Genomic DNA, 22,293 nt, shown 5'->3' with positions numbered 1-22,293 from the left:
ATGTATATTTTGCTGAAGTAAAACCTCACTTTCAGGTGTACAAAAAAGAAAATGGAGCTATTTAATAAGACAATAACTTTAAAGCTTTTTTAATTCTGAAACAGCTATTTGTTATGTGCACTTTGAAATTTGTATGTGCACTTTGAGATTTGTATTCAAATGTAAAGTGCGTTATAAATAAAATCTATTATTATTATTATTATTATTATGTTATAGTACTTTTATCATATTTCTATTGTAGTTTTTCTACTCTATATTTGTGTTTTTGAGTGTTGCAGTACTTTGGCTTGTTTTAATTTGCTCTTATTATGTTTGTTGTATGTTTAATATACACACCAGAAACCAAAGCTAATTCCTTGTAGGTGAAATCCTAGTTATACTTATTCTCCTTTACCAGTGGTGTTGTTAGGCATGGGCGTCTGAGACTTCAGCTCTGAATGTTTTAGGCTGTGTATATATATATATATATATATATATATATATATATATATATTTAAAGAAAAAAAGTTTTAAAAATACAGAAAAAGCTCTGGATCTAATAATGTGTCATTTCATTCATGCATTGAAGGCCTAAAAAATAATACAATATCGAGGATCAATCCAGTTTTGGGTTCCCTGTGTCATTCGAGCTGCACATTTTGTGTGATCATGTACAAGAAAGAAAGCTTTGATGTTGCAGCTGGTAAAGATGGAGCTCATTTCAAATACTTTATATATTGCGTGGTAGCTTAAATTAAGTTTTTACCACTTATTATTTGATTATATTTTGTTTTGATAATCTAAGTCTTCAAAATAATTAAAGCAGACAAATACATGTAGTGAAGAAAAAATATATCTCTCTTAGATGTTGGGGAGCAGAAGTGTAAAGTAGCATAGAATGGAAATACTCTAAATGTCTAAAAAGAGTATTTTGTCAAAGTATTTTGTTTCTACTTAATACTAATTAGCCTACTAATAACTACTAATATTTAATTATAATTGTGATTAATCTAATTCATAATTCATCTGGAAAAAATGTTTTTAATGGTGAATAAGATGCCAAGGTGCATAAAAAAGCATCAAAATAAAGCTTGTTCATAAAAGAAGCTGCCGGGGGAGGAAACCTTTAGACCCCCGTACAGAGGTCCAGGTTAAGCCCCCACACAGAGTCAACCAGAGATAACATTTTTCTGTAGACCGACACAGAAGTTAGCATTGCTCTGGTTGCCTCGTCAAAAATACAAATCAATTGAATTCTTCTGTTGAATTTTGGATTATTGCTGAAAATAACAAACAAACAAAAGTTTCTGATATTTACAGCTTTTGTTCAGCAAGATCATCTTTCGCAGATGAACACCACTTCAATGATAAGATAAGATAGACTTTATTGTCCCGAAGGAAATTTGTCTTGGATACATGCAGTATCTGCTGTTAAAAGACACAAAAAGTTGACACATACAGTTCCTACATATATACACTCCACAAACAGAGCTGTCACTATTCACAATCTCACACACTCAGTATCTACAGTACATGTACAGACTACCATCAGCCAACAAATTGCACACTGCCCATTGCACACACACACATCTGTTTTACAAACATACATACATATACATACACATATAGTTAAGCTACAGTTAGCTTCCCATTTAAGGCTTTAATGGACAGGGGGACAAAAGAGTTTTAGCCTGCACTGGGGAACTCTAATGCATCTGCCTGAGGGGAGAAGTTGGTACTCATGATGGAGGACATGGGTGGGGTCTGAGATCATTTTCTGCGCCTGTCTGATTATGGTTTGCTCAAAGATAGACTGGAGCGTGGCATGCTGCCTGACGCCCATGATCTTCATGGCTCTCTGGATAAGCCTGGTAATCTGGGCCTTCAGTTGTATGCTGAGGTTGCCAAACCAGGCTGATATGCCATACTGCAGGATGCTCTCAACTACGGCATTGTAGAAGAGGAGCAACACTTTCTGGTTTACTCCAAAGACCCTCAGCCTGCGAAGGAAGTGTAGGCGCTGTTGAAGCCTAGTGCACACATTATCAACCTCAACACTCCAAGTTAGCTTATGGTCAATATGTATGCCCAGGTATTTATATGATTCAACCCGGGATATGTTTTGGTCATGGATAACCACTGGTGATTATTGAAGCCTAAATGCTAAAAAGCTACACTACATGACGTAACGTCACGTGCAAATCCCTCAGGCTTGTGTTAAACACAGACCTTATTTAAAAGCTCGTAACCAAAAACCCTTTCAAAAATTTTCTTATGACAGAACTGGACTATTGCATTATTTCCACAGCTGTTTATACTTCATTTGCATGTTTATTTACAAAAATAAATAAATAGCATAAATAAGATACCATAATGAATAAAAAAAACCCCATCAAAATAGAGCTTGTTGATAAAAGAAATTCCTGTGGGAGGAAACCCCCACACCTGTCCTTTACCTCTATGTACATTAAACTGCGTGTTTAAACTGGAATATTACTGTTTATTTGAATAATTGTATAGTGAACTAATTTAAAACACAAAACAAAAGCCAGAAACTTATTTGAAAAACCAATTAACTTTGAGGCAAGGGAACCAGAATATTGTCTTCTTTCCATAGTCGTTTGAATTTTATTTGCACTTTGCATTACTTTAATGTACATTAAACTATGTGTGTGTGTAAAATGAAATATTACTGTTTATGTGAGTAATTGTATTGTGAACTTATTCAAAATAATAAAAAAAAATAGACGGACAAAACTTTAAAAGCGTTTCCAATTTCAATAAAGTGTCGACTTTCTAGACCTCACTAAATCCATGCGATAAGTTTTATTATGTACGAGTTTTTAAAGAGCACGTGAACGCATCTTGCACCCGCCCCTTTCCCATTTCCTGGCCTGTGATTGGTCGAGCTGTCTGTCCGTCAGAGCAGAATCTCAGAGGCAGTCAGACTGAAGGGAACAGGTTGAAGGGAGCAGGAGAGGCTCGTTTATTCAAATACTGTTGGTTGCAGATTGTAACCGGATCTAACACGCAAACTGGTGAGCAGAAATATTATTGTTCTTTGTTTTAATACTCGTTATTCTGTTTTCTGCCCGCTACAGTCACAGACTTGATTTCTGATGCATGAAAAATAAATTCTCGCATTCAGGAGCTTTGCCAGTGCGAGATTATTCCTGCGAGCTATCGCGTTAGTACAGTGAGATACCGTTAGCTACCTCAGGATGCTACAGACAAACACGTCATATTAGCTCATTTTAACTTATTGTGTAGCTGCGTTTTATTTAGTAGTTACTTCAGCTCTAGTTTAATCACACGGTTTGACTCATTAACACATTCAGTCTCGAATAACTCACGAAAAACGCTGAAATCCCGTGTTGTCCTGCTAGCTTAGCACCGTGAAGCTAACGTCGTGACAGTGTTGATTGTTGGGATGAAGGATTTCATGCCTCACGTTAAGATTACGAGTTAGCTCAGCAAACGGCACTAAAACTTAACATTGAAACGCAAAGATGAACATTTAATATAATATAATTTAATATAGAAATCTCCCCTTCCTGTTGGTGTGGCTCGCACATATTCTGGTTGCACATGGTTACATATGGCATCTGTGTGCAGCCTTTTGTTTGCTTTGTGTTATTGTTCCATTAAATAAAAACCCTTAAGTGTTCAAGCTGAGGCACTAAAAGCCTTTTCCTCCACACTACAGACTTTATATGTCCCCAAACACACAGACAGGCTTATAACAGTAAAACAAACCGTATATTAACATCAAAAGTAGCTTAAATTAAAAAAAAAACACAGTCAAAACTTTAGCACTAAAATAAGTAATAAATCTAAGAATTGGTGAAGAGAAGTAGCTTGTATAAAGTTAAGTTTAGAAAGGAAAGATAGAACAATGTAAAGGGGACTGTTGAAGGTGGAAGGATGCAGCAATTGGTATTCACAGTGACAGGTTTAGGGGATTTAGTGGCTTCTGGCAGCGAGGATTACAGATTGCAACCGGCTGAAACTTCTCCCAGTTTAAATTCCTTCACTGTTTACTGGGAGCCGAATTATCCACAAAGGTCTCCTCCTCTCCAAAACAAATAAACCAGGGGCCTCATGTACAAAGACTTGCGTGGATCTCCTACTAAAACATGGCGTACGCTTAAATCCAGAAAACGTCGTACGCACAAAAATATCCAGATGTATGAATCAGTGCATACACATGAATCCAAGTACATTTTTTTTGTACATCCCAATCAACGTGGAATTGAGCGCACATGTTGGAGTACCTGACCCCTCCCTGTCCACGCCCCTATTTAAATATGCAAATCATATTTAAATGAACCCTGCACCTGAGATTCCCCTCTCTGCACGATCAGAAAATTAAAACAAAATAATGAATAAGACGGGAAAAAAAGAAAATCTTCACAGAATGCGAATTGGAAACGCTACTCACTGAAGTGGAGGCGCGCAAAGATGTACTTTTTGGCACACTGTCCTCCGGCATCAAAGACAAAACGCAAGAGGAGTGAGTGGGAGAGTGTGTGTGAGGCTGTCAATGCTGTGGGGACAGAAAAGTGTACACACGCAGAATTAAAAAAGAAGTGGTCCGACATTAAGGTGGACGTGAAGCAGAGGAGGGCTGCCCACCGCCAAAGTGTGGCCAAAACAGGCTGGGGGACAGGAGAGGAGGAGCTCACCCCGCTTGAACAGAGAGTCGCCTAGGGTCAATTGAAAGCAGACAAATAATTATGTGAACTGGATTTACAGTTTATATTTGTTAATTGTATACACCACTTACACGGATCACACACTGTTGTTGTAAATGAAAGCAGAAGTGAGCCGGGGAAACGGTGAGGCTGATTAAGAAATGTCACACTTTACGCACGGGTTTATTGACATGAGCACTTTACACACAGAGACAATCAGGGGCTTGTTCGAAAGCTCTGAAGCTGTAGTTTAACCAGCAAAAAACAGCAAGTCACTAACTTTAACCACTGACTAGTACTGATACTGTGAAGACAGGATACTATTTGGGGGCGCGCATGTTCAGTGCGCATCAGGGGGATTGATATTAGGACAATTAAACGAATGAATTATTTACTCACCAAGAAGCCACCCATCGCGCACAGTGCCAGCTACTCTGTTCCCAACCATGCTGTTACTCAGAATGAATCGTGCGTTGAACCAGGCCACCTCGCCACAATGTCGGTTAATTGCATTTGCGCATCACATATGATCTGTACATTGATCGAAACAAAAACAAACTAATCCTGCGATGGCGCTTTTATAATGTGTGTGCAGTCGATAGCTCTTTTATATCCGCTCATCTAATTGCAAACACGTGGGTGTGTTAATTGTTCATCAGTGTTAATTGTTCATGTGTCTCTGATGTGCGCATCACTCTGAGGACTAATTGTTTTCACATTTATTTATTATAACAGTTTCCCAGCATCACCTCTAAGTGTCGCCAAAGGATCAACAGCTGTAGAAACGTGCGTACGCCAGCCATGAAGTTGGCGTGAGGCACCACACATTTCCACGGTCATTTCACTCTTGTTACATCTGAACTTTGCCGTGGAAAAGGACGTACGCCACGTTTTTATGCGTACGCGCCCTTTGTACATGAGGCCCCTGGTGATTTAAACTGGTAAAACCACTGAGTAAACCAGTCTTATGTTACAAATGAGTGTTTCTCAGACACTTTTTGGCATGTCGTAGGCAGGCAACAAGCTCAGCACCTGCTAATGTGTGCTCACCTTATTTCTGATCCAGATGTTCAGGAGACTTTTACCAGGAGCTAAATTATCCACAGAGGTCTCTTGCTCTCCAAGACAAAGGTGATTAAAACCAGCACTGAATGAAGCAGTTTCACGTTACAAATCAGTGTTTCTCCAACACTGTTTGGGACATGTCCCTGCACCTGCTATTGTGTGCTCACCTATTTATTTTCTCTGATAACTTATTGTGTGCTCACCTTATATCTGGTCCAGATGTTCAGGATGTTTTTACCGGGAGCTGAATTAACAGCAGAGGTCTCTTCCTCTCCAAAGCAAAACAGGCCAGGTGATTTAAACTGGTAATAACACTGAATATAGCAGTTGCACATTAAATAAAAAAGTAAGGGGCACCCTCTAGCTCATCTAGTAGAGCAGGTGCCCCCTGTACAAAGGCTGTGTCCTTGCCACAGCGGCTGCAGGTTCGATTCCAATCAAGTTTAGAAATTAGCACCAGCTGCCAACCAAATGATGGTTTTCTAGACAGTATTTTTCCGACTCGTCACGAAGGAGCTGCAGTCTACAGTAGCCAATGCGAAAACGTGAATATACCCATCTTGAGGCAGTGTTTGGTTTGTCCGTTCTGGGCTACTGTAGAAACATGGTGGTGCAACATGGCGATCTCTGTGGAAGAGGACCCGCTCCCTATGTAGATATGAACAGCTCATTGTGTCACAGCTACAGAGATGCCTCAGCCTAATCATATTCCAGACATAAGGGAGCATGCTTGTTTTGAACAGATCACATCATCATCATCATCATCTCACATTTTTTTCAGTAAAATATGAAATGCAATAATGACCATGCCTTCTAAAATCACAACTCATATCACAGTATCTGTCAAAAGAAACGCAGTATGACTTTTGTGGCACATCTCGCAGCCCTAAAAACAACCAACTGATCAGAATTGACAGATTAATCGACTGATTACATTTGTTAGTTGCAGACCTGTAGAGAAATATAACATTCCCCTGACTATTGATTTAAGATTTATGCTTGATTGACAGTGAAGAGATGCAGCTGAAACAGTGTGTTGCAAGACACGTCTGTCATTCAGTCTAAAAGGAGAAGTCCTCCTTGCAGTTTGCAGGAAGTAAATAAAAAACTGAGTTGCATTCTGAGACACGTTGCCGCCATTTGTGCTCATTTGTAACTTCAGCACAAGATTTGTGCCGAGGGCTTCTTATGGTTAAACATCAGTCTGAATGCAGCTGCCTTCCACCCACACACAGGCACACAGGTGTAGCTACTGTCAGTCAGGGTTGGTTGGCTGCGGTATTTTTATACCCGTCAGCTGTCGTGGTTGTGTGCCACGAGGAAACAGAGTTATTTAAGTATTAATCCTGCTTTTATCTGACGAAGCTGCTTTATGAAAAAGAGATTGTTTTGCGTGGCTCTCTGTAAGTCCTCAGGGACAAAGTGAAACATGTTTCCTGTTCCTCCTCCTCTTGAGTTTACGAGAGTTGACGCATTGATATTAAAGGAAGTAATCGCCCCCCGCCTCCTCTCTGCAGGAAGGGCTCAGCGCAGCGTGGGTGCCCAGGGATCCACTGCCTGAGTGCGGGGAGAGCAGCGGCCGAGACCCCAGAGACATGAACCACACCAAGGGAGGCCTGGTCATCTTCACCGCCAACTCACACCCCGCCAGCCGCGAGCTGGGCAAGAGGATTTCAGAGTGAGTACGGGCGGCCCGGGTGACATATGACACACAGAGACAAACTCTGCAGGTGAAAGTGGTTATTTCAGAGTAAATAACTCATGTGGGTCCTCCAGGAACAGGTTTGTCACCTTCCTTCTCTCAGTGAAACAGCCTCTGCAGGAGTGTGTTGATGTTTGTTGGAGACGTGCTCTTCAAGTTTGGTTGTGCCATGTTTTCTGTCTGAATCGCTGGGTCTGCCTCTGTCAACACATGTTCAGTGTTTACAGTACGGCCGACTAGAGCCAGCACTCAAAGCTGCAGCTGAGCAAAATATAGGCACTTTGGAATATAATTTAAAGTGATAATGCTCCAGATTTAGCTAATGCTAATATTTCTTTGTTTTACCTTTTATCCAAAAATTAACACAATATACTAAATTAGTTCTTCATATCTGACTATGGCAGCCTAGATCTGCTAAGAAAGGGGAATTTTGACTTTCTTTTCTTAGTTTGCGAGGAATCTGCAAAGTGCAATAAATGATCTTGTTGACTGACAATAAAACCAGATATTTTTGTCCTTGAGGCGAAATTATTTTTAAAAAATCACTGCAAGTTGTATGTTTAAAAGGTGCGGACACACCAAACCGACATCAAAGAACTAGCGGCGACGAAAGCCAACTGTTGCGTCGTCTACGTCGCCTCACGTCGCCCTGTGTCAGTTGCATTTGAACACACTACACGGACTACATCCGACGGCCAAGTAGCACGTACGTTCTGCGCCTGCGTGAGAGAGAGCGGAGTGAGAGAGTGGTACATCCTGTCAGCCGAGGGGTTTCCTATCTGTGCAGCCGAGCACCGCAGCACCTCCACGGACTATTACATCCAGACGGTCCCGGTGTTTCCTCCGCAGGCTCCACTTCACTCAGCTGCCCGATAAACCCGCTGCTTCTTCCCACTTTAACCTGAATAACAAACCAGGGCTCGGTGCTCCGGTTGGATCCAAACGGAGAGCCGGGGCTAGCTCAGAGACTAGTGGAGGCTAACTGGCTGTGCTTCCCTCCGGTCATGCTAACGCTCCGTTAGCCGCTCCCAGCTAGCTCCGGCTCTCTGTTTGGATCCAAACGGAGAGCCGGGGCTAGCTGGGAAGCTAGCGGTGGCTACAGGGGCGAGGAAATAAAACCTAAACAGCCAATCAGAGTGATCTCTCTCACCGACAAGCTCCGCCGCCGATTCAACATGCTCAATCGGCCGAAAAGCCGCCGACGCTGAAGTGCCGACGGCTCGGTCGGGTTGGTGTGTCAGAGTCTTAAGAGATGTCGTGGTCATTATGACTTCTGCTCTTTGTGCATCTGAAACATTCTGTGCATCCCAGTACCCATATTACCTTACTGTTATGTATGCTAGAAAAATATTTAGCATGTCGTAATTAGTGCTGTCAAAATAACACGTTAATTTTGATTAATTAATCACAGAAAAAAATGATCTGTTAAAAAAATAAATGCTTTTTAATTGCTGCATTTTCCGTGGTGCCCTTTGACCCGGTGCATCACTGAAGGCCACAGTGACAAGACGATACTGCTCGGCCCCGTGACTGATTTACATTTAAAGAACGCCCAGATGGAGCTGTTGATAGGAGCAGCGTTTTCTGCAGGTTGTGCAGGAAGGAATTTTCATACCATCGGAGAACTCCTAGCGCTAGCAGCCAGCTGCGTCAAGCCAAACTCCAACAGGCGTTCAGACTGAGTCAGTCTACCTGTGACCGACTCACTAACTCCCTTACAGAATGGACTGCAGACTAGTTTGGGTGTTACAGGACAGCGGGACAACTGTGTCCAAAATCCAGCAGCTTTACAACGACACATCTGAGAACAATTATTTGGGTTTCCTGGCATCTGCTGAACGCTCACATTTAACCCTGCAGATGACTGACTCCCCCGTCAGAAGATGACTTAAAGACCAAAGTTAAAGAACAAAGAATAAAAAGTAGAAACATAAATAAATGCAAAATAAAGGAGTTAACTAATAGTAATGATAGAAATAAATAAATAATACCATAACAAAATAGCTTAATATTACATGCTTGTCACTTAGTACTCCACGCAGTACTTAAAAATAGCGTAATTATAAAAAAAATTAAAAAAAAATAAAAATCAAGCTAGCGGAATATTATTAGATTAATATTAGGTGATATACAAAATGACATCTCTTATAAAAGTTAGACGAACCTCTTAAAGTGTATATTTGTTTTCTAACTGTAAAAAAATACATCAAACCCTGGAGCCAAGAAGAGACGGAGGATTTAAACTCCTCAAAAGGAGAAGAGAAACACCTCTGAGCTATAAAGCTAAACTTCTGTAAATTTGACTCTGAGGTGAAAAAATATTTACACCATAGAGCTGTGAGATATTGTCTTTAACAGTCACACAGCCTGCACATTTAAATAAAAGTCCCTCCAGCTAACAGAGTACGAATTCAATGGAAACTCACGACCTAACTGATCATCTGTGGCCTCCTTAAAATAAGTAGTCACATGATGAGATGCATCAACACATTTCATTGTGTCGTGTGTAAACAAAATATTCATGAACTCAAACTGTACTTGAAATGCACACCAGTGCTCCTGCTCGCCACAAGGACATGGAGTCGATGTTTAGAGAACAAACAGAGGAGTCGGTCGGACTCGTCAGACACTTCACACTCTGTGTGTGTGTGAGATGAAATCAAACAGCATGTTAACAGTTAACAGGGAGAACTGTTGAGACTGCACAGTGAGGTCAGCTCGTCTCCTGAGGAGTAACATAACAACATATAAATGTCTATACTTAGGCCTCCGTCAGACAGAGGGAGGTCTGCAGGCTGAGGTGTCTTTGTTGTTTTAATGTTGCTAAGCAGCCACTGAATCACCTGCCCTTAGTTTAACCCTTTGAACTCTGCAATAGAAACAGTCTGCTGCTGCCCACAGTAGTGTTTTTGCTGAGTGTGATGTCATTTCTAGAGTACGGGCCTGTGTCCACATCAAGTCTTTCATCAGCAGAAAAGTGGTGGCGGGGCGCTGGGGAGTGCTCCATCCCAGGGCTTCCTAAAATCCGACACTAGAAATTCGCTAAGTAGCTAACACGATGCTACATTAACAGAGCGTTGGCGACACAGCCACAAACAAGCTTACAAAGCGAACGGTGATAAAAGCACAGCACTAACCAGTGGGGCTGAGTATCGCCACTGATTTCCTGAATCAATTCGACTTTGATTCACAGGTCACGATTCTATTTGATATCCATTTAGATTCAATGTGGGATATTTCAGTTACAATACCAATTTTTGCTAGTATATGGATTAAAACTGAATATTTAGTTAAGTTTAAAAAAAGAATAAAGAACACAGACATCAATTAACTCCTTTACTATCGGCGAGATTAACCGGGTTAAAGCATCACACATCCAAGGGAAAAGTGTATATTAAAAGATAGATCTCGGACTTTACGAATCGATACCGGGTCATTCAAATAAAGATTGTTTTGGATCGGATGAATCGATTATTTTAACCCAGCCCTACTCTCTAGGAACAACTAGGATCCGCTGGTCGATCTGCTCTGGTGCCTTTCTGAAAAGTTCAGAGGTTTTCAACTTAAAGCGCTCAGAGCGGCTGCACAAATCAAGCAGAGCGCTCTGAGAAAAGACGCTGAGCGTGGCGCTTCATCTGATTTGACAATGGGAAAAAAACACCAATGACGTCAGCATTTTTCAGCTCTGAGTTTAAGTTTGTCCTGCTGAAGGTGTTAAGAGTACTCCTGCAAAACCCGCGAGACACGTGGAACGGAAAAATGCTAAGTGCTCAGCTGTGCAAAAGCAGCGCGAAAAACATTTCACTGCCACAACACGCTGTGTGATTATGTGTATTTCTTTCTTTATTTTCTTAAATACATGTTCTCTTGTTATTGAGGAAATAACCTGTTGCTTTTTCTTAGCGCTCCTTTTCTGCACAAATGTAAACATACAAACATCATCTGAGTTTGCAAAGCTAAGTTGAACTCCCTCTGTCTCTCTTTGTCTCTCTCTCTCAGGCGGTTAGGGGTGGAGCTTGGCAAGGTGCAGGTGTACCAGGAAGCTAACAGAGGTAAGATGGCGTGTGATGGAGAAAGACTCCCTGTGCATGTGTAGATATTTACCTACGGCTGCCCCCTGATAGTCGACCATACGTTAGTCAACCAGAAAGATCATTAGTCTGCAAGATTTAGTTGGTCGCTTCGTTGCAGAAACCTGTGTATGACTGTATGATGCACTACAGGCTGTGAGACTGATGGTGGAGAACAGCACACAGATAGATGATTGCAGTGCCGTCTTACTGTGTGTCAGCAGGTTAACTGTTAAACTGTGTGAAAGTGTGTTTATGTAATTGGAGCAGAGGCTGTGTGTGTAAAGCAGCAAGTTCTTTGAATTTGAGTTACATAACACAACATATAATATTATCTGCTGTTCTAACACTGCAGCCTTTACCAGACTGACTGCAGATGAAGGCCCTGATCACACAGAAAGAGTTTTGTAGGTTGCAAAAGGCAAGATGCCCCAAGCGGTCTTTTTTTCCGTTTTTAAATGAATGCCACTAGTAAAAAAATATTTGCTGCGCCATATTTATTGTTTTGAAGCAACCACCCCGTCACCTCCTTACACTAACCTTCCCATATGTTTATTTCATAGTGTGTAGTTGCTGCCATGTTGAGGCAGAGGGTGCTGTCTGTAGCTCTGGTTGAGGGTGAGAGGCTGTCAGCAGATAAACAGAGATCTGTGTGGGTACATGAGACCCTAAAAAAGTGGCTGGATCATGGGGAGTACCACCAGTTGGTCCAGGAGCTTCTCCTCCATCATGGACGTTTACAGGCAGATTTTAGGATGACTCAGGGGCAGTTTGACAACCTGCTGTCTATCTTCAGGCTGTATAGCTCTGGGTATCCAGCAACCACTACCACCAGTTTCCTCCATTGTTTACCAACTGTAGACTTGTTGTCATGACCACCACAGAAGCCCCGTCTCTCAAATCATCCCATTGGACAGTGGGGGAAAAGTGGAGATGATGTGGGGCGCTTTTCTGCTCTAAGTTTAAAGTTTTTTTTCAACTCGAGGAGTTCAGAGCGCTCTGGCGAAAACGCCAGGTGAGGCTCGTAGCAACGCAGAAACAGCGAGCAAAAAGCTTCATTCTCATTTAAAACAATTCCAAAAAGCTGCTTCCAGCTGCTGAAACACTTTCTGTGTGATCAGGGCCTGACTGGTTTGATGTTTGTACAGAGTCGTTGTATTCCTCTGTGTAGTTTGGACTTATTTATGAACCTCATGTTAGTTTTGTCAAAGAACAGCAGAGGTCATGTGAACACTCATCAGCATCATCAAACTAGCCGTTTCACTCCAGACTACTTTACAGAGTATTACACAATCTTACTTCTTCTGTATGTTTGTTATGTAAATCAGGTGAGACTTAAGACAAAGTCAAATGTTTTATGGCTCATTATGTAATTTTTTCTCCACACAAAAGCAAATAATTGATTTCAGCAGCCGGCTGGGGGGTTTGTCATTTCCAGAAAAAATAACAAACTGTGTGTTTACTATTTAAAATTGACAAACTTAAGAAACAGCAAGTACTTGCTTTTTCTTAAGTGGTTACATCTCCAGTCTGACCTCAAGCTCACAGCTGACAGGTACCTGGTTTGTGTGTATGCCGTAACAGAAGTGAAGAGAGTGAGTAATGGATTTGCTGTGAAAAAACAGCATTTGATGCGATGCGATAGTTGGACAATTGCTTGTGGTCAGGACACTTTAAAAAAAAAAAAAAAACGCCGGATAATTTCAGCACATAATTAGTATTAGGATGTGTTCACACCGGGCGTGAATAAAACAATGTGCGCAAGTGGATTACATGTAAAGTCATGTAAAGACGCTATTAGATACAGATTCCCACCAGGCGGTGCGATGGACACGACACAAGTAGCTCAATGTCCCATCATATGCTTATTGAGAGTTGTGTAGAATTGAAAAATCTGATCTTCAGCGACACATTTGCGCCGCAATAGCCAATCAGCATTGAGATCCTCCTGGGACGTATGGCGCTGAGGACGTCAGCAGAAGTTCATTTATCAGAAAAATGGAGGAGAAGCTGATAGTGTCAGTCTGTGGCTACCCTGAGCTTTATGACCCCACGTCCTTCTTTTATAGAAACAAGAATATAAAAGGAGCTCAGACTGAAAAATTTGATTTCACGCGTGTATGACACAAGTTAAAGCCTTTGCTCACTGATTCTGATGCGTTTTGTGGTTTTATTCGGTGCAAAATTAGCAACACATGACAAAATGAAGAGACACATTTCCTCCTTTGCCTCTCTCCACTGGAGTTACCTATCTGACTGTCATCACCCCCTCCCTGTCTCTCATTTGGCACCACAGCTGCATGAAGAGGCAGAGCTGTCCTCTACATCCTGTGTGCGGTCCACACCCTCCTCCTCTTCATCATCATCCACCTGAATATCACTATCTGACCTGTTGGACGTAGCTGTCTGAGTTATGAAATGATTCTGTGCGCCCTGTTCCTCACAGCTGCCACATCTCCTTCACTGATTCTTGGTCAAACGTGTCTAAAGGCTCTGATGGATGTGAAAAACCTGTTACTAAAATTTAACAATGAAAGTTTCAGGCTCAGTGTGCAAACGTGATCAACACAACGTGAGGTTGTGTTTACTTTTAGACGTACGACAATTTCAGATGAGAAAAACAGTGTGCAAAGGCCTTTAGTCATGTGTGTAAAGCGAGCCAACGCAAATTATTCTAGTCTTAAACTTGCACGAGTAACACAGCACGAAAATTCACATCGCATTCATTGTGAACACATTAGGCTCATTTCTGTACCATCTGATTTACATTCAAATTTGCTCCAGCAGCCCTAGGTGGTCAGTATGAAGTGTTTGCCAGCAGATCCTCAGGAACACTTTCCAAACAGTCTCTGCCTGCACCTGCTGCTTTATCACACAGTGCTGCTGCAAGTAAGGTAAAACAAAGAGCAAATATTTAGCGTGGTAGATTACATGTCTGAAGCTATTTTCAAGTACAGCAAGATGGTTTGGTGAGAAATTTAAATGGGTCTGAAGGTAGAAAGTCTGTCTGTTCGGATCATAGTCAGAATGTCCTGTACAATATTCACCGGCCTGTGTCAGCATTACACTGAAACACTGAAGCAGCAGTCAAGGTCGTCAGATGAATTTTCCACATCATGAATATTCAGTTTCTTGCTCCCAAACTGCTGCTTGCATCAACTCTCAGCTGTGACTCAGTTTCCTCTGTTTCTGCTGGACGCTCGGCTGCCGAGGAAGCATTTTGTTTTCTAATCTCTATTCCGAGGGAGGCACATTTTTGGAATGCTAGTATCTACAATTTCACACAGTGGAGCGGAGAGGGAGGGAGGTGTGTGTGTGTGTGTGTGTGTGTGTGTGTGTGTCACAAAGGGCTCAGATAGCCCTCTAATGAAGCTGACAGGCCCTGCAGGCTTTGTTATGAGGTAGCAGTGGTGTGTGTGTGTGCGTGTGCGTGTGCGTGTGCGTCTGATTGTGTGTTTATGTGCGCGTGCTTTCTTGCTGCTTCCTCTGTTCTCACGTCCTCTTTGTTTCCATAGAAACACGGGTACAGATCCAGGAGTCGGTGCGAGGCAAAGATGTATTTGTGATCCAGACAGTGTCCAAGTAAGAACGACGACACACACAATTGAACATCTCGACACAGTTTGTCCCCTGAAACATCTCACTCATATCACGCTCTCCTCCTCCTCTTCCTCTTCCTCCTCCTCTTTCTCTCCGTCCCTCGGCTGCGTCAGGGATGTGAACACCACCATAATGGAGATGCTGATCCTGGTGTACGCGTGCAGGACGTCCTGTGCCAGAAGCATCACGGGTGTCCTCCCTTACTTCCCCTACAGCAAGCAGTGTAAGATGAGGAAGAGAGGCTCCATCGTCTCCAAGCTGATCGCCTCCATGATGTGTAAAGCTGGTGAGAGACAGAGACACAAAACATATTATATGACCTAAAAATAATATCGCAATATGTTAAGTCTGTGATACACAAAATACATCTCAATATTTTGAAATCTCCTCTAAAAATACTACTTAAATACTAAACCACTAAAGTACTGCTACAATTAAGTTAAATAAGGAACTGTTAAAAAGTTAATATAATACTGTTATAATAAATTTAAATAAAGCAAAGTTAAATAAATTTTTTAAAAAGTACTGTAAAAGTTTAATAAAGCTCTCGTAATAAAATTGAATAAAATACTGTTATAATAAATTTTAATAAAATACTTTTATAATAAATTTATTAAAGAATAATAAAATGTTTTAATTTAAAATTTAAATAAAATACTGGTAAATAAAGTTAAATAAAATACAGTTATAACAAATTCACATAAAGGACTGTTTTATGAAAAAGTTAGATAAATACTGTTATAATAAAAAAAAAATTTAAGTATTGTGACAGTTGAGTTAAATAAAGTCCAGTTAAATAGTTTTTTAAAAACTACTGTTTAAGTTTAAATAATAATTTAATAATTAATTAAATTGTTTAATTATTTACTTAATTGAATAATGATAATTAATTAGATTATTTAACTATTTTTATTTAATTAGATAATAATTTAAATAATACATTTACACTAAGTACTTTTATAATATCGAATAAAATACTGTTATAATTTAAATAAAGTTCTGTTAAAATAAAGTTTTTAAAACCTATTGTTACAATAAGGTACTGTAATATTAAAGTAAGATAAATAATAAAGTTAAAGTACTGTTCTAATAAAGTTAAATAAAATATTGACATAATGAATTAAATCAGAACCAGTGGTGCTTTTATTCTGAAGCACTTGGCTCGTCTCAGCAGGAAGTGTTGATGTATTCGTTGGGAACTTGAAGCCTCCGGTCACCAGTTAGCTGTTAGCAGTTAGCGGCAAGTTTAACTCTCACAGCGGTGCTGTTAAACATGAGGATTTATTCACTGTGAGCTGGAAACAAATTAACAGCTCTCCACTTCATATATTAATAATGTTTGTAAGTCACACTGGTGCTCCATGGTCACAAAATGATCAGGGTCTGGAGCCCTGCAGAAACTAAAAATATGCGCCTCGCTTGCTCACACACTGTGGCGAAAAAACAATGACGTGACAATTTATACTTGGTGTTCACAGTACAGTGATTTATACATCCATGTGGAACAAGCTGTGATACATCGAGTGTTACTGATACATCATCCACTGCTATTTGCTGCATCACAAATAAAACATTTTATTTAGAGAATGTTTAACATTCATATGAAGTGAGACAACATGTTGACAAGGCTAATCTAAAAGTGTGTGTGTGTGTGTTTCTACTGCGAGCACTAACACCATCACACTGACTGTGTCCCTGCAGGTCTCACCCACCTGATCACCATGGACCTCCATCAGAAAGAGATTCAAGGCTTCTTCAACATCCCAGTGGACAATCTGAGAGCCTCGCCATTCCTGCTGCAGTACATACAGGAAGAGGTAAAAACACACGCCACACACACGCGCACACACACACACACACACACACACACAGAACATGAATTTCATATTAAAGGACAGCTAAATTAGTTTTCTTACCTTTTTAAAGGGGATCTATGTAGAATTCAGAGCATGTATGAATTGTCTGGATACACATCTTAACATCAGCAAACAGTGCTAAACAATGGCAACAGTGCTGACAGAGCTAGCTAAAGGCTAATTTATGCTCAGTGTTAGAGACAGATGGAACCTTCTGTCCGTACTCTGCGTTCATTTCGTCCTTATTGGTGCACAGATTTTGAAATCTTACAGATATGGACGAAACGGAGCGGTACCGCTGGGAAATCATGGAGGCAGTGTAGCACAGGTCAAGTGAGAGATGACTGTAGGTGACGACAACAAAATTTAAATAATAGTGGAACAGAACAAGGTGAAACTGGTTGTTTCTCCTCCATTACAGCCTGATGATAGACAGCAGGTTGTCAAACTGCCCCTGAGTCATCCTAAAATCTGCCTGTAAACGTCCATGATGGAGGAGAAGCTCCTGGACCAACTGGTGGTACTCCCCATGATCCAGCCTCTTTTTTAGGGTCTCATGTACCCACACAGATCTCTGTTTATCTGCTGACAGCCTCTCACCCTCAACCAGAGCTACAGACAGCACCCTCTGCCTCAACATGGCAGCAGCTACACACTGATTACTGTGAGGATAGATAAAATGAATGAACAGTAGATTGATTACACAGGAAGGTTAGTGTAAAGAGGTGATGGGGTGGTTGCCTGGCAACAATGACAAGATGCAACAAGCGTTTTTTTGCTTGTAGCGTTCAACTACTACATAAATAGGCAGTGTGGTGCGCCTTGTGTTTCGCAACCTGCACAACACTCTGTGTGATCGGGGCCTTAGTCAGAATCCACACCAGCTGATGACCCACGTAAAAGACACAGAAAATAATCTGTTTGCAAACCTGACATTTGATTTGTGTCTTTATCTTTATTGTACCTGCAGATCCCCGACTATAGAAATGCTGTGATTGTGGCCAAATCTCCAGCCTCTGCCAAAAGGTACAGTCACCTCTCCTCACTCGCTGAAATCAGCTGTTTTGTCCGTCTCACCGCCCTCTCCTTCTCTGAGGAAGTTAAAGTTCAACTTTACATCTGTAGCAGCACTGCTGTCTTTTTTTAAACTACCACTGGGGGGCGCCAAATGAGAACTGTTCATATGTTTACACAGTGATGATATGTTCTGTATATCTATTGTGTTTGTACTTGCTGTGATGAAGGAGCACAGTCAGTCATTACCTGAGTGTTCCTCTCTGTCTGTGTGCTCCTGCAGGGCTCAGTCGTTTGCCGAGCGGCTGCGTCTGGGTATCGCAGTGATCCACGGTGAAGCTCAGGACGCAGAGTCAGACCAGGTCGACGGGCGACACTCCCCACCCACCGTCAAGACCACCGGAGCCATCCACCCCAGCATGGAGATACCATGTAAGACACACAGCAACGATAAATCCTGTGAACACAATCTAACAGAATACAGTAATTATGACTGTTTCCTGTGTGTCCTTTTGTTTCCAGTGTTGATCCCTAAAGAGAAGCCTCCCATCACTGTGGTTGGAGATGTAGGAGGACGCATCGCCATCATAGTGGTGAGACGACACTTCATTGTAGCTTTTAACTGAGGCTGGGCAGCATGGAGAAATCAGATATCACCATGGTGTCACTAGAGGGAGCTGTGTTACCATTCACAGACTGAATGCTGAAAGTTGATCAGCTTGTTTGAGACAGGTCTGTTTGTCCCACAGGATGACATCATCGATGACGTCGACAGTTTTGTGGCAGCAGCGGAGACGCTAAAGGAAAGAGGGGCCTACAAGATCTATGTCATGGCAACGCATGGCATCCTCTCCTCGGACGCCCCCAGGTTCATCGAAGAGTCGGCCATTGATGAGGTGAGTGTGTGCTCTGAGGTTTTCTGGTGCGTACTCACTTTGCTCTGCGTGACCTCACACGTCTCTCGTGTCTGGCATTCGTCCTCCAGGTGGTGGTGACCAACACGATTCCCCACGAGCTCCAGAAGCTCCAGTGTCCAAAGATCAAGACGGTGGACATCAGCATGATCCTGTCAGAGGCCATCCGCCGCATCCACAACGGAGAGTCCATGTCCTACCTGTTCCGCAACATCGGAGTGGACGATTGAACGACCTGACTGACACACACACACACACAGACACACACACACACACACACACACACACACAGAAACAATCATACCATTTGCCTTTTCAGATCGCTCCAGAAACATAGAGGTGAATGTCAGACACTGCGCACACAGATATATCCATTTCCTGCGTGTATCATAACATAAAATATAACAGCTAACTCTTTCCTTTGCTTAAAGGGACAGTTCGGACTTTTTGAAGTGGCGTTGTATGAAGCTCTTATCTATAGTCAGTGTATTACCTACAGTAGATGTCAGTCATCACGCCTCCAGTTTGGAGAAGCAGGCAGGAGCACTGACATGGAAGCTTCGAAATGCGCTGCTGTGGACGGGGCAGCAGCAAAACGTATTTCAGCCACCTAAAAACAATCATTATCAGTTTAAGCGTTTGCTGTATTTAGGACATTTTCACTGCTTTATCTTGCTGTCAGACAGCAATTTCCAACAGGGAAGCCTTTAAGCTCTCGTCAAAGCAACCAGACTCTAGAGAAAAATAGTAATGTTACCTCACAGATCACAGGAGCTGCTGGTCTACCACTGCCTCCATCAGTTCGTTAGTGTTTTAGGTCTGCAACTAAAAAACATTATCAGTTAATCTACAGATTATTTAGTCTATTGAAAAAACATATGAAATCTGGTCCGTACAATTTCTAAAAGCCCAAACTGACGCCTTCAGTTTGCTTCCTTTGTTCAACCTGCAGTCCAAAACCTAAACACTCTTCATTAACTTTTAAATTCAGTAGAACTTAATTGACCTTGAACGAACGTGAGCTATCATTAACGTCTAAGAAAAGCAGCAAACTCACATCTGAGAAGCTGGAACCAGCAAGTTTTGCTTGAAAAATTACCGAAACGATTATTCAGTTGCCAAAATAGTTCGCAATTAATTTTCTTTCAATGTGGATTCAGTGTTTTAAGTGTGACTTCGGTGAATCCAAACAAGCTAACTGATCGAGGCAGTGGTAGACCAGCAGCTCCTGTGTTCTGGGAGGTAAAATCACTGTTTTTGTCAATGGAGTCTGGCTTTGAAGAGAATAAGGATAACGGCCTTAGTTCCCTGTCAATAATTGCTGTGTGATGGGAAGATAAAGCGGTGGAAATATTCTAAACATAGCGTACACTTAAACTGAGGTGAGGTGGCTGAAACACATTTTGTGGCTGTCACTCAATAACACATGCTAACTGATTGAGGCAGCGTTAGACCAACAGCTCCTGTGTTCAACATGCTTAAATGAGTGTTTTTCTAAATGGAGTCTGGTGGCTTTGACGAGAGCATCGATGGGAAACTGCAGCTGTTAACTGCTTTAGTGTTGGAAAGGGCTGTTTGAGGCCAAGTTAAGCAGTGAAAATATCCTCAATAGATATTTTTAGGTGGCTAAAGTAACATTTTTCTGCTGCAATTTGCTTCTCCAAACTGTGGGCGCGCTGACTGACATCTACTGTAGGTAACACACTGACTATGACCTCACACAGCCCCACTTCCAAGATCCAAACTATCCCTTTACCATAGAAGACGACTGAATACACACACACACACACACACACACACACACACACATATACGACTGAACACACTGATCTGTGTCCTTCACGGACATGAATAGACTACTGCCTGTTTCTCTGAAAGCTGCCCTCTCATCAGACACCTCAGTTTTTCTACTCCTCTCTTTCTGAGTACCTTCGTTAGTCACCTCTCCATCTTGTCACATTTCTTTCCACAGAAACCATCGATGTTGCGTCTGCGATCGTTAGAACATACGGTAGCATCGAATGTCTCTCGCGGTACGTTTAGTTTCAGAAAGAGTGCCAGTGCCTTCTGCAGGACACAACACACAGGCCTTCACCGCTCCGATACACGACTGTGTCTCAGCTAACACGACTAACTCATAACGGCCCCTGTAATTAACCCAGGATGATGCAGGTTCCCGACTAATTAACTTAGAATCAGAGCGCATGTTTAACCCTCTGTCTGAGTTTTGTTATTTTACGTGTTGGCTGAATGTGTTACTAACATAGTTTAGAGTCCCACCAGCTCGCTCTGTGTGTGTGTGTGTGTGTGTGTGTGTGTGTGTGTGTGTGTGTGTGTGTGTGTGTGNGTGTGTGTGTGTGTGTGTGTGTGTGTGTGTGTATGTGTGTGGTCGCTGTAGCGCTTAGATGCTGATCTGGTGTCAAATCTACTCATTGCTAAACACAACTGGAATTAACAGAAAACATTTCTCAGTCTGGTTAATTGGACGTAACAAACATTTTGTTAAGTTTGCATTCATGACTCATCCATGTTACATAGCGTGCCATCATTTCAGTGCTCATATATTTTTATGTTTGTTCATGCCACAGACGATCCAGATTTTTGTTTTGATACAAGTTCTGCAGTTTGACTCTCTGGTTAGAGGTGGGAGGTTATTGATAATCACATGTACAAAAGGATAAATGATCGTTATGACGAGACTGATGAGGTTTGATTAAAACACACACGTTACCTGAGTTTCACAGATTGAGGTTTCAAACTGCAGCTAAAGATGAAAAAGTAAAATCGAAACTTTTTCTGACGAGCAAAACTTGACTGAAGCAGGTCTTTGTCACTTTACCAGATGTGTTCCAAAAATGTTTTGTATTTATTTTCAGCACTTAATATGAATAAATATGACCTATGAAAGTAAAGATGCCTCGTTCTGTTATTTTATAACTGGGTGTACTTTTTCTTACGATTATGCTAACACATGCTAATATTTAAAGGAATACTTCACCTACAAAACAACCATTTGTAAATCAATCAGTCGTGTTGCGTTACCTTCAGCGTAAGAAGAAAACTTTATTTTTCTTGCATGCTTCCACGGAAAATTGCGAACAAATTGATTTATTGATTGGGGACCATGTTTAACAGCAGCAAAATGATATCAAAACAATCTGTTTTAGGGCTGTGAAAATATCGCGTTTATTTTGATCAATTAATCACAGAAAAAGTTATGTTAAAAAAAAATTAACGCTGATTATTGGCGTTCCGTGGTGCCGTTATTGAAGGCCACAGTGTTTTGGTCACAAGGTGGAGGCAGACGAGACGACGCTGCTCGGCCCCGTGAATGGAACATTTACATTTATAAAAACAGCCAGATGGAGCTGTTTATAGGAGCAGCGTTCTCTGCAGGTT

At 41.5% G+C, this 22,293-nt stretch overlaps 1 protein-coding gene across 2 annotated transcripts; it reads left to right on the top strand.

Moving 5' to 3' along the window:
* Positions 1–2,902: 2,902 nt before the first annotated feature.
* Positions 2,903–21,806, top strand: LOC126405567 (phosphoribosyl pyrophosphate synthase-associated protein 2). 2 transcript variants are annotated; one of them, XM_050069370.1, is made up of 11 exons: positions 2,903–3,017; positions 7,256–7,416; positions 11,440–11,492; positions 15,026–15,092; positions 15,224–15,396; positions 16,812–16,927; positions 17,937–17,992; positions 18,264–18,412; positions 18,503–18,573; positions 18,730–18,876; positions 18,966–21,806. In XM_050069370.1, exons 2-11 carry the CDS (start codon positions 7,334–7,336, stop codon positions 19,122–19,124), a joined length of 1,074 nt encoding a protein of 357 aa, XP_049925327.1. In that variant the 5' UTR covers positions 2,903–3,017; positions 7,256–7,333; the 3' UTR covers positions 19,125–21,806. The 2 variants fall into 2 exon arrangements, with proteins under 2 accessions (XP_049925327.1, XP_049925326.1); XM_050069369.1 differs by having other exon boundaries at positions 18,264–18,573.
* Positions 21,807–22,293: the final 487 nt, after the last annotated feature.

The sequence above is a fragment of the Epinephelus moara genome, chromosome 18 (assembly GCF_006386435.1).
Source record: "Epinephelus moara isolate mb chromosome 18, YSFRI_EMoa_1.0, whole genome shotgun sequence".
NCBI lineage: Eukaryota > Metazoa > Chordata > Actinopteri > Perciformes > Serranidae > Epinephelus > Epinephelus moara.
Note: the sequence above shows the minus strand (reverse complement) of the source record. Positions and strands in the feature narration are given on the sequence as shown.